Genomic DNA, 13,935 nt, shown 5'->3' with positions numbered 1-13,935 from the left:
CCACAGAGAGGGAAGACCTCTCTCCTGTTTGGAAGATTCATCTGGAGAGCAGCCAGCAAGGACTTGCAGGAGGAGTGAACAGTAGCCCATTGGAGTGGTTACACCACAGCTATAAATCTTTGCTTTCCCTGTTAAGTGCCTGGGAGGAGGGAGAGGGAACTGGCCACAGCTGACAGTAATGGGTCCCATTAAATTGTTGCTTTTAAAGAGACTCTAAAATGAGAACAAACTTGCTTCATAAGCATTTGATCAGTTTGCCTGACACCAGGCAATGGCAGACCCTGCTCATGTGCACTGGCTGGGGGCTGCTGGCTCTCCCCTCCGGCAGCTGAATAGCTGGAATGAAATCACTGATTGCATTTACAGCCAACCAAATCTACATTTTTGGCACTACTTGTAACTGTGTCTCACCTTATAATTTATGCACCCATTATTCTAGACAGGGGATCCAGAAACAATATACTTTTCCCCTCTAAAATACAGCGTTATGTATTATGATCCAGTTTTTATTGAATAGTAACTTCTCCCACTGAAATATATTCAATGAGAAATTTTAAGCATAGCCACATGAAATCATAAGGGACTTTATATACAAAAATGTTTTTCTACTTCTCAGCTGTCTCCTGAGTTGAGCTGTGGAAATTGTGGGGGCTCCTGCTTATTATCAAGAGGAAGAACAATTTATGAGTAGAGACTCTGAATATTTGGCAAACCAGCTGCAGCAGCACACCACTTTAACAGTTGCCATGTCAACTTTCCAAAAGTACCAATTACAGAATTGGGTGCATGACTTCTTTAACACTACAAGTTTTCATAACAGAAGTACTGAGATGCAGTGGTGTCACACATAGAGGTGTCCCCTGTATATGGGAAATTCCTCTGAAATAATAAGAATAATAAGAAACAGGAATAAGGGCACAACATATATGTAATTTACATGATTCTCAGGAGACAAGGTATCCTTATTTCAAGACTCCACTACAATCTAGATACAAAGAGGGAAAGATAGGCTGTAACCTCAGTTTGTCTTTTTCTGCTCTTTTGAATGGGTACTCAAAAGTGAAGGAGTTTGGTTTTGTTTTTTTTTTAGTAAGGCATTTGTTTTGTTTTACAGGGTGAAGAAAAAGTAGAATGCATATAATAAACAAATTGGATAAAGAATCTCTGAAGCTGACTTCATTGGAAATACTGAATCTTGGAAAATTACATCCAGTTGTCTTTTCTGCTACAGCACAGACAAAGACCAGCTCCACAAATCTGAAGACCAGCTCTGGGATCCATGGTGCAAATTCAATTGCACTCCATTTCCAGAAGAATCTAAAGCAAATACCCCTTTAGGAAATTTTCCTCAAAGGAACACTTCATTTGGGATTAGAAAGAACCTCTGTTTCCATTATCAGATCAGTCAGCAAGTGCAGATGGCGATGGAAGGCTACTTTCCAAGGCCAAAGTATTTCTGAAAATTGGGAATCTGATCATTTACAACTGGGTGATGATTCACAATAACCAGAAAATACAGATAGATGCATAATTCAAAGTAAATTCCAAAACTGTAGAAAACAAGGAGCACCTGAATAGCTACTTATTTATTAAGTGTGAACAGAATTAGATAATGACTAATTCCATTTTCTACCATTATGAAACCCCTTAATTTTGGATTTACTTCTTTAGGATGTGCCAATCTGAAAGTCTTTAAGTACTTACTAAGAAAAAACTCAAACTACAATTTGAAAAGATGCCTAAAGCAAGAACAGCAGTGACCTCAACCATCTCACCAGCACCAAAATCACACTCAGCCAGAACTACTCTTGGCAAGCTATTCTCTTCTTTTTTCCAACAGAAAAAACAGTGCACTTTCTTATGGGGTGCAGCAAGCTATCCTATATCTACATTCAACAAATCAATTGTATATAATTCTCTATCAATTTTCATTAACCAGATTTTTTTTTAAGTTCCAGAGTTAGAAAATGAAAGCTAGTTCCTTGTAATTTTATGCATTTGTAATTGCACAAATATGGCATAGTATAAAGAAAATAGGCTAATACTGTTACTGGAAAATCTCACAGTATTCAGATTCTGAGATGTTTGCTCTGATATCCCTATTTCCTTATTTGCTGGATTACATCTGCAAACAATACTTTTAAAGATCATATTATAAAATATTGTGTTAAATATGGTGGAAAGCTGCATTTTTTCCTACACTTGTACAATTTGTGGAGTGTGCAAAGAACAGCCTGTACTCTACAACTATAATTAAAGGCCATATGTGGTCCTTAAACTAATGGAGAGGTATGAAATTGATTGACAAGATGAGAACAAAATAAAAGGTTTTCCCCTCTTTCTAGTGAAGAAAATTGAAAAAGTAAAACCCATTAGAACCTAGTGACAAGAAAATAAAAACACACTCGACATTCCCTGCTTGCAAACAAGGAGACTTCTCAGCAGGCAAGCATGCTAAGCTGAATTGCAGCCCGCCTGCTTCTGGCATCTCTGGTCGTACCTCACGGTGTGATTTGCATAGACAGCACTTTTACACGTGGATATAATTCACTTAATTCTGCTGAAGGTGTAAACCACACACACATTACGGATCCAGTGTGAGCCCTAGCTCTCTCAGCCATTTGCTAATAAGCCATATGGGTTATGGGCAGGTGAAAGCTGGATGGAAATATGACAACTACATCCACAAGGACTCTTAACCATCCACTGTGCTGAGAGAAATTATGATTCAACTCCAGCAACAACATGTACATATACATATACATTTGAAGTTTCTTCTTTTTACAGTGTGTATTCCCAGATAGGGAAAGGCATAGACACTGCAAAAAGAGTAAGACTCAATAATTTTATTTATTAATAACAACAACAATGAGAAAATCATAATTGTTATGGACTAGTTAGCCACCAAAGACCCTGAAAAAATATGCAAGGTCAGCAGGCATGAAGGCTACATTTATATTAGGAAATGTTCTTGCGAACAGTCACGGGCACTATGGCTTGCTGGCATACAATGGGAGAGTCCACATCTACCTCAGATAACTCCTTCTGGCCTCTGAAATGGGACAGTAGTGCCCAAACTGACCACAGGAGATACCTGCCTGCAGGAGGAACACCAATTGCTACCAGAAACCTTTCAGGTACACAGCACGCCAAGCTGTGCCCCAAAACATGGCTGGTCACCAACACACCAGAATTCAAGAGTCAGACATTGCTGTTCTTTTTTAAGAAAGCCTTCACTGATGGTATCAGGAATTTTATGAGAGAAGGGAGTGCAAGATTTAAGCCAAACAATTATACATTGTTATGTGACAGTTCATGGAAAATAAGAGAGAACTTTCCAGTTCCTGTTTCCACAGGACATTAGCCCTCATGCTCACACATAAGTGGAGCAGCGGGGTTAGTACAGTTAGAAAGTCAATTTGGGATAATCTCTGTGCTTTTAACACATGGTTGCCAGAAAAAATTACAATAATTATTAGTAAAAAGAAACTATTCTCATAGTTTAAGATGAACCCCTGGTTTATGACAAGGAGCAGGGTTAAGAGGAAGATTAGCTGTGGATGTAGGTGCTGCACCCTCACAGAGACACTGCTGCTCCTTGCCCATCTCTGCTCCAGAAGCCCAGCACAGGGGACTAGCTGAGCTATAACTCACAACCTGGGTCCAAAGAACTGGAAAACATATTTGGCACACAACACAATTTACATTTATGCTACCTGTCATGGTGAACAAGTGATTTTATTTCTTCATTTATGGCATTCACACAACCCAGAGATTTTAGTAAACCTGGTAAAAAAATTTTTTTGGTCCTGATCCCACCTATTTCATCATGTTTGCTTGCTCTCAAGAGTGCTTCCAACTAATACATGCTTCCCATCTTAAAATTTTTAAAACAAATTCAGGATCTGTCAAAAGTTTTACCAACAAAACAAACAAACAAACCAAACCAAAATGAAAACTAATTGAGAACTTACTGAAATAGATACCACCTTTTTCATGGGGCACCTGACCTTCCTGGGTTTGTTATTTGAAAAGCTAAAATTTCAAGGATGGCATTGAAACAATCAGGTCTCCTCTGATAGCACAAAGGAATAAAATGTCCAGGTTTTCATTAATACATTTAAAGCAGTTGCAACTCATTTAGTGTCTTTCTGCATATGGCACTGCTTTCTGCAAATGAATGGCTTGGAATGTTGCTATGCTACAAAGTGCTTACAGTTTAAGATCAGATTATATTAATAGTATGCAAAAATGTATTTTGAAATACATTTTTCACCTTCTAAAAAGTATTGTTGATTTAACTGAAACTAGGAGCAATTTTCTGTGATTTGAGGGATTTTTCATAGCTGTGCATGGATGACAGCACACATCTCTACTGCTGGCACTGTCGCTAATACAGCCTAAATGGAGACGAATACAGCTTGATCATTCAAGCTGATCTATATTTTTCTTTGAACCAACAGAAGCTTTTCCCACTGCATTGCTGCAAACAATGTTACTTCTTTCCCTGATACAAATCATACCATGCACATATTTTCAAGTTTACATTTCTTACTTTCTGTTTCAGTTGTAGGTGATTAAAACATGCCGAGAAAATGAAACCAAATACATGGAATGTTAGTTAGCCAGCTTTATGAAGTGTGCTTTTATTTTTTACTGCTAAATAGCTGAGAAAATTGTATGTCTGGATTCTTAATTCCCTGTAAAGAGGCATAAATATAGGCTTAAACATAATTATATTATAGCTAGGAGCTAACATGTGCAAGAGTGATGTTATCAAAAAGCACTGCTGCTTAAGATACCTCCACAATCCCAGAACTGCCTAAGAAAATGCAAATCTGTTCTCACATGATGTAAGAGACATTATTAAAAGGAAAAGGCATCTGTCCCAAAGGACACTGTTCCATAAAGGGAACTTTTTTATAACAATCCATAAAATATTTTAGGTTCTTTCAGCAACATTCTCACAGACTAAAGCATAATATCATAGAATCATTATATCATTCAGGGTGGAAATAACATTCTTGCCATCAAATTTCAAATAAACAAATAAAATGAAAGCCAGTTCCTCCCTCTCTCTCTCTCTCTCTCTCTCTGTAGCATTTTGTAAACCAGTTGTACCAATGCTGATCAGGGATTCATGGCCTGCAACTGGGAAACACCAAGCCCCTCAGCGTCCAGAGGGACATAATCATAGGGAACACCATATCAGAGAACATTAACACAGTTGTGCTTGAGCACCTAACCCAAAGGCTCATGAGGAGGGGCTGTTCTAGAGGATGACCCAGAGCAAATCTGGTTCAGATGCTTTGAATCAGCAATCAGAGGAGCTTCTCTCTCTCTCTTAATAGACTGCAGAAAGCCCAGCCTTCAAAGTTAGACAAGTAGTTTTGGGCCTCTAGTTGAGTGGTGGGACTGCCTCACGCTGCATCTGTAAGCGATTAAGTTAAAACTGTAATAAAATGACAGCTTTTCTCCTAAGCTTAACATTTTAAGCTTAGCAACAAATTTGAATAAAGCAAAAACGGTTTCATTTTCTCAAGTTTTTTTTTTCCCTGTGTGTATTTTGTCGGTTTTGGGGAGTCAGTCCTACCAAATTACAGACCTAAATGTCAAGGTTTATATCAAAGCCTATTTTTTTCATATTGCTTCAAGTCTTTCCCATAATAAAAATATATATTTGAGCCAGGAATATGTCAAACAAATTGACATATTTTCAGAGCTGAAGACCCTTGAAAATGTATTAAATGTGGCTACCCTTTTAATTTAATGATCTCACATTAGATGCAATTTTATATGAAAACTCTGATGGAAGGAAACCTATCTTTATTTTATGATAAAAGCCAACTTGGGATCACTCAGTATTGAAGCCGATTTATCTACATTTTTGTCTGTTAGCATTAATAACAGGCAGAGAGGCATCTCCATCATTCAGACAAAACTGCTGGACCGTAAACCTACCCTCTTATGTGCTGTGCTGCCTTCTCCCATGAAACTGCTCTAGGCATCTTTGCTGCCCACCGAATTCAAGCCAGTAATCCGGGCACGACTGTCAGCAGAGGAATGCCGTCTTTTAAAGGCCCAGAACAAGAGACAAGGCTTTCAGAGACAGCTGAAGCTGCCAGAACACCAGCTTCTCCTCCTCACCCACACAATGCCAGCATTGTGTGGGGAATCCAGCCCACTACTCTCAGTACCCCTTTCTGCAAACCCAGCTACAACAACGACTGAAGTCAGGACCAAAGAGCTGAGCGTTTGGTGACAGTCAGCACTATAACCACCTGCACCAGCTGGATAAATCCAAATTGCTCATTTTCAATGGAATTTGTTTGCGTGCTATCTAGCAACACCCAGAGACTGTGGGGAAAAAAAAAAAGAAAAGAAAAATCTCAGAAGTCTCTAACTGAGGTCATGAAACAACACAAGTAGATTCCAAAACCCACCTCTGAGATGCCATGCAGTTTACAAAATGGAAAAGTTGTAAATAAGCTGAATCTTGTCAATGTACTGTTTTACCCATAAAAAGATGGAATGTCTATGGAATTTTTCTTACAAAATACAAGTACACTGTGAAGATCAGTTTGATTTTGAAACTCTAATACATACAGAAAGCCAATCACCAGGTATGAGGCACATACGCTTTTGTGTTTTGTGTAACATCCAGAAATAAACCCAGAAACACATTTTTTGAGGTTTTTTTTAACCACTTTGAGTGTTCACAGTGCCTATTATGAAATACTCCATCTTCTAAAAATCTTAAATTATTAGTTTATCAACACAAGCCACAGAACAGTCTTCCTACTACAGCACAGTACTGAAAACCCCAGTAATGAATAAGACAGCAAAGTCACTAAAGTATTTGGCAAAGGAGGTTAGGAGGTTGCTCCGAGGTACCTGGAAAAATAAGAACCAAGGATGACAGTGAGTGAGAAAAGAGGAAGGAAGGAAGGACAGGAGAAGGCATCAATCCCATGTGAAAAGACCACAGCGATGGTTTGACAGTTAAGGCAGCTGAAGCCAGATTCTCAGAATCTGGAGAAAAAATGACAACAGAATATTGCAGGTCAGAAATTACATCATCATGACAGGATACCTGAAAGAACTGACATTATAGTTGGTGATGACACAGAGGGTGGAAAGTTCTGTCTTCATGAACTCTGTGTCCAAGGTAGCAGAGAGGTGAGCAAGACAACACACCAGAGAAAGATGGGAGGGAAGAAGTCAGAGATAGGGGTACTTTGGAAATCATCCATGGGTTGGTGGCAGCTGAGGGAAGATAAAATTTACAGCACAGTGTTTCCCAAATTGAACATCACAAGGTCACAGTCCCTATCCACAGCTCTCCAAGGGCTCCTGGCTGGAAGGGTCTCAATTAAAAATACACCTGTCATAAGCAGAATATTGCCATGACATCCCCCATTGCTCTACCATAAAAAGAGGTCAGTAAACAATGCATTTTAAACAGAAAATCAAAGAGGTGAACCTTGGGGAATGGCATCAGGAAGTAGATAAAGAGCCATTCCAGAAGATATTGAAAAATCAGCAAGGAACGAGTCCTGAAAGGCAGGAAAAAAAAAGCCTGATGAATCAAAGGCAGCCATCAACCCAAAACCTGGAGGACAAAAAACTGTTCTGTGCATTAGATGATGACTAATAATGATCACTGTGGCAGCAGCTTCACTAGAGCTCAAAGGAGAAAGGCAAAAGAGAAGGAAACAGAGAGAAAACTAGAAGAAAACCAATGGAAAGCCAGCAGAGAGAAACAAAAGATCAGGGTCCTAATTAGATAAATAGGATGTGAGCAGAATTTTCCATTTGTGTTTCCCTTGGGAAACAAGACGGCCAGGAGTTCAAAGTGAAAGGTAAATGAGTCAGAAAGGAAAAAAAGAAAAGCTTTGAGAAAAGGACCTCAGAACAGAGGAAGGTGCAAATGCAGGAGAAAAATGAGTGAATCTAAGATTTAACATCACAGAATGGAGACTGCAAATTTGACGAAGAAAGAAGAAGGGAAAATAAAAGTGAAAAAGGAGAAAATTGCAACAGAATCAGATGAAAAGAGAAAGAAAGGGATTGGCTGATATTTTGGTCTAGCTTCTTATGGAATGAGATTGCCTCTCCCCATCCCAACAGCTTCTGAATATGCTGGTCAGGTTCAGTGACAAGTCTTGAAGAAAACCAGCTCCTTAAAATTGCATGGAAATACGTCTTCAAGGTAAAGGGGTAATGAATTTGAGTTTCCTAACTACACAAAAGGTTGTAGCACAAATTCTTCATTACTACTGCTCCCTTGATTTACCAGAGAATCAGCATGAAGCTGCAGCCCCATGCCAAGCAGAAGCCCTCAGTGAAACACAGGCTCTCTAATAAACTTAGGTTAATCAACTGAAAGGCACAGATGCACAGGTGAGAAGGCTTCCTCAAGCAGCAATGCTTAGTTCTCAGTGCTTATTGAAACTTGCAAAGCAACTGGCTCATTTTTGTATGAAGAAGGCTATAAAGAAAAGAGGTGCATGAAGAACTGATATTGAGAACAGAGGGGGAAAGTAGACTTGAGAACAGGCAGAAGCCTGTGTGGATACAAATCAGAAGTTCAAGGTGGTAGTTTACTTGAGGTACAGGACCAACAGCTGATGAGCGTATGAAAAAAACTGTAAAGATGAAGGAAAAGAAAAATAAAACAAACAGTCAAAAAGAGCTCAAGAAAAAAGGGTAACATTCTTCAGAGAAAGAATAGAAACTGGCAGCACAGGTTTCTGGGGTGGCCTCTGGTGTTGCAGTCTGCTATGTGCGCTCTGCTGACAGTCAGCTCACCTCTTCTGTTGACCTGAAAGCTCAGACCGCTTTGAACAAATGTAGCAAATGTAGCACCTGACTGTCCACCAAAGGGACCTGTGGTTGATTCAGCAGCCACATCATGTTCTTGACATTTTCTATCATTTGCTAAGGAATTTGACTCAATCCATGGAATAGAGTCCATAAAACCTTAGTCCAACTTTTGCAGAGCTAGCATCAACAAACCCAAATATTACCAGTCCCAAGCAGCCAAGTTACTACTTTGGAATCTTGTTATTTTTCATAGACTGACAGGCTTTGTGTGTAACTAATCTTTTTTTTCTACTTCTTTTAACATCAACTATCGTTAAGTGCTGAATTACCCCATCTTGCAAATTAGCAAGTAAGTGAAGATAATATTTCTGTTCTTGTTGAGTAATGGCTAACACATTACAAGATGGATTTCCTCATGTATTTTGACAAGTGAGATCTTGCTTTAATTATTTATGAAAACGGTTTGCAGTAGGCCAGTGAAAGCCCTACAGTGTATTTTCGCATATTTTTCAAAAAGAATAAACTCTTAGGGACATGTGACTTTTCTGCCATGGTCTGCAATTAGGTCTGTGCTTAGAGGTAATGTGGGTGAGCAAGTTACACTACCAGCATTTGCATGTAAGCATCTGAGTATGATGAGATTTCCTACTTAAGGAAATCAGTTTTAGCATATTCTTTCCATAGTTCTTCTTTTCAAACAGTTAAATTTTGCCAGTTTTGCGGTATCTAAAATAAAATATACAGATAAAACATCAAAGAAAAACCTCACTACCAGAAAGAGGTTCTAAAACTAAGGTGAGATTAACAAGTTATTTTCACTAATTCAGTCTCTACAGATATGAAATAGGGGGGAAACAAGATTTCAATCCTTCAGTATTTTGTCTAATGACAAATGCAGGACTTTTATGTAAGTAAAAAAGGCCACTAGAATGGAAGAAGTTGAAGGCTCAAAAGATAAAGTAAAAATGTCTAACTGCACACTATCTGAAAAATATATCATTTCACGAAAATAAACCAGCAAAATGCTTTTTGTTAATTTATTCTAAGAACTTTATTTATATGGCTATAGCACCTGTCACATTTTCAGCATGCATTAGTACTGTACTAAACACTACACATCTATTTTAAGCTAAAGGAATAAAATCATAGGTCTTTTCTTTAACTGTTAAGAAAGATCATTGCACTAGGGTATGCTAACAAATTTATCTGTGAGACCATCTGCCCTATGATATCATTCTTTCCCATTTTTCACTCTACCTTCTTCCTTGCATGCATGGAAGAGCACACTGTGTGCACACCTCCAATAATTGCCACACAAACAAGGTGTAGCTAACATTTCTTCTCTGCTGGGTGTCTTCTCTTCAGGTATTCTCTACTTTGGAATGGTGTGCTTTATTACTGCATCCTATGGACAGCCATCAATTCATGCTCTGACAATCACAGCAGTGGAAGGCAGGTGGCAGATGTACCAGCAGTGAAGTCTGATAGATTAAATTTTGCAGATAACAAACCTGCTAATCCTCAAATTCCCAAACTGATTTGAGATCAGTTACATAGCTAGAGACTGCACCAAAAATTTCCAGATGATCAGATCCTGTTCCCAAATTCCACCCCCTGAGTACAGAGAGGTAGAAGTACACAGAAACAGGCCAAGAGCAGCCAAGGGCCATGTGTGATCTCAGGGAATATCTGACCTACAGATGTACAATGAAGAGTCTCAAAATGTTTTCCATTTATTCTTTGATTATGTCTACGTCTATGACCACATTCTCATGCAAGTCAATAGTTAAGGAAGTCCCTGAAAGACATATTTGGCAGAAGTTATGAAGGGAATTAATTCCAAGAATGATGGTAATTTACTTGTTTTTAGTCATGACCCAGAATTAATTCATGCAAGAAAGTTACAGCTGTCTTTGAAGACAATCAAGTCACACCAAACTGCATTATTTTATCCCTCTCCTACGATGAAATGCAGCCCTATAAAAGGAAAGGGAGATGATGGCACTCACCTTACATCCCTCACAAGCACTGACACCATAGTGATATCCAGATGACTTGTCTTGACAAACAAAACAGGGCTTGTAAACACGAGGGGGTGGAAGTGGTGAAGGAGGGCTCGGAACAAGTTCCTCAGAACTGGTGCTCTGAGTTTCAACTGCTACAAAAGAAAAAAAAAAATTGAATGATTCATAATAATTTTGAATAAATTACTGTATATAACCATATCGTAAGTATCAAACTAGCCTGTACCTTTCTTTCCATAATAAACATTAATTTGCCTTTCCTATAAAATTTAAAGGGAGCTAAGCAAGCAAATAATGGCAGCATTATATCCTACAGCCTCAAAACTGTATTTTAAAGTACCCAGTAATTTAGATGTAAGGCATGACTCTTACCTGGCTCCCAAAAAGGACAACTTTGAGCTCATGTTCTGATTTTAGCCTATTGAATTGTATAGCATCCATGTGTGCAGCTTGGATATCAGCCTTTAAAGGGAAACTGTGATTGCTACCCAGTCTCAGGAGAGTTTTTTAATATCTTGCCTTTTTCTAGGGCAGTATGCAGTTCTGACCTAGCAGGATAGCAGCACGTATTAGGATATATGTAGATAGTGAGAGACCTGAAGTGAAAATTCCCTAAACAAGTTGTCCTTTTTTTTTTAATCCATAAAACCTACCAGAACCAGTAACACTTCCTTACCTACCTTAGGACCTGTATATCAGGAAACCTCGCTGAGAAAAAGCTACTTATATATTATGACCCCCACATCTCTTTATTGCCTTAATATTTCTAGATGGTCATTTGTTTTGAGCCTGTTGAAAAGCCAGTAACCCCTTTCAGGGAAAGGACGTGAAAGCTCTACGATGCAAGAAAAGACATGTGAACTACATCTTTCCAAAACATCTGCATTAGTTTTCTGTGATATGCTGTCATCATTCCTCACGTTTATTGTGGATGCACAATACATTTTCATGTTTCACCTAGCTGTCTGCTGCTTCTCAGATAAATCCCTCTAACTTTTCAACAGATACACAGGAATGACAGGATCTGTGAACTCAGATCTAGCCAGAAATATGAGGCACTATCAGCAGAGCTAAATCTCCAGAGTACTAAGAGCAGGCCCTAAAGAATATTACTGATATGTTTGTATTAAACTCATGATTCATTGTCAACCCATGTGTTGCTGAATTCACAGAGGGCATCACAGCACATGAAGCAACCTCTGATTACTCGTGAGAGAAGGGCCCCTTTCTGCCTTTTTTCCTTGGGTTGAGCTAGTATCAACTTCAAGGACAGATTCTTCTTGAGAAGAAAATAAATGCTAAAGTATTAAGGTTCTGATCTAAGCAAGGAAATACCTTTGCAATTTATTTATATATCTAACAATAAGGAGGCTGTGAAAAAACAGAAAATTAAAATAAGTAAAACAACATGGCTCCATAAATTGTGGCATTAAGACAATGTCCAGAATTATAGCAATCTTTTTCAGTATTAAATAAACTGAACTTGGCAAGCATCTATGTGTTCCTACTACATCAAGAAAACTTTAATGAAGCTTTTTATTAATGAAAACTTATATGAGAATAAAAATTTCTTTTCAACAGTAATTTTTGGTATTTAAGAGAGACAGAGTGTTCTGTTATTGATCTCTGCAAAACCACCCTACTTGAATCAATAATCTATTAGTACTTCTAAATTAAAGTTAGATTCATCAAATGCCCTTGAGAAGCCCCAAACATTCCTTGCTTTATTTCATGCTCATACATGAATTATGGTGGCTTCCAATGAGTCTATGGAATGATAAAATTTTAGCTTTAAAACTGCAATACCAGCAGACAATGTGTTTTGTATTAGCTCATTCAACTCTCCCAGTCCACCTAAAAGGCAGATTTTAGGCTCCCCATGGGAAAACAAGGTTGTGTCATTCAATAAAACAACTGCTTTCCTGCAATCCTTCTGTGATTTCAGTTTGGGGAAAGCAGACTTTCAGGAATAATACTGATACACTTCTGTTTATTCATCAATTTATCCTAAACAAGCATCAGCATCCAATAGCAGTGTTCCAACTACAACCAGTATTGTACATCAGACAGGTCTCTCAAGCACTATAGAAACAACAGGAGCTTGTGATATCCAGAGGAGATTATGCCATCACCTTAATACACAATAGAGTCAGCAAGTGAAGTGTGGAAAGTACTACTAGAGAATATTTTTCAGGACAAATTGAAAAGGTATATGATAAGGAAGGAGCCAATGGAAATCAGAAGACCCTCTCTAAAACACCCATATACATACATGTGCCACTAATCTACTAAAAATAATACTTTCATTACTGAGCTACTGTCTAGATAGTTTGGGGTTTTTTTGGTTGGTTTGTTTTTTTTTTTTTAGATGCTTTTTGTTTGTTTTAGGTTTTTTGTGGTTTTTGTTGTGTTTTTTTTTTTTTAGTGGCAGGTTTGGGGATTTTTATTTGGGTTTTTTTTTGGGGTGGGGGGGTTGTTGGTGCATTTTTGTATAATAAAACCCAGTTTGGGTACATTCAATTTTGATCACAGGCAAAGTGTGCAGTTTTCTGGAGAAGCTTGAACCTGTGTTCATACACTCTTGACTCTTACTCCAGTTGCTGGTTTACTATTCTTCCTTGGATTTAGCTTTTGTAACTCTTGATTTGAAAAAAGTTTGCAGTGCCTGGGCAGAAGTCCTGTGCAGGCACCAGCAGCAACCCATGCTCAGCAGGTATAAAGTGTTATTTTTGCAACATGTTGACAGCTAATGGATGCATGACAGCAGAAGCTGCTTTCTTCTATGCATGTCTACACAAGCAACAAGGAAAAAAAGAAAGGATGGGGGGTGGACAGTTGATTTTTCCAGAAGAAGTGTTTTTAAAGCAGTCCTACAACTTTAGGAAGAATTCAAGGCGGGGAAAAAGAGACTAAAAAAATGCGACTTCTTTCGTTGCCCTGCTTTCTTGTCCTATGGGATGTGACACTTCAGGATCCCTACTCACCTGGGACAACAGAGCCTCGGTGCTGTCACCTAACACCTGAATGCAGCTTAAGCACACAGGGACTCTCAAACAATCGGTCACTTCACAATTCCTAAGATGTC

The 13,935-nt window shown here is 38.5% G+C and overlaps 1 protein-coding gene across 11 annotated transcripts in view; it reads right to left on the bottom strand.

Annotated features, from left to right (window-relative positions):
* RARB (retinoic acid receptor beta) overlaps positions 1-13,935 on the bottom strand; it is a 319,701-nt gene that overhangs the window by 55,869 nt on the left and 249,897 nt on the right. For all 11 annotated transcript variants that reach the window (XM_072925727.1, XM_030266967.4, XM_030266968.2 and 8 more), the window contains one exon: positions 10,836-10,984. In XM_072925727.1, the coding sequence (XP_072781828.1) occupies positions 10,836-10,984 (149 nt within the window). The remainder of the gene's footprint in view (positions 1-10,835; positions 10,985-13,935) is intronic.

This window comes from Taeniopygia guttata, chromosome 2 (genome assembly GCF_048771995.1).
Source record: "Taeniopygia guttata chromosome 2, bTaeGut7.mat, whole genome shotgun sequence".
NCBI lineage: Eukaryota > Metazoa > Chordata > Aves > Passeriformes > Estrildidae > Taeniopygia > Taeniopygia guttata.
Note: the sequence above shows the minus strand (reverse complement) of the source record. Positions and strands in the feature narration are given on the sequence as shown.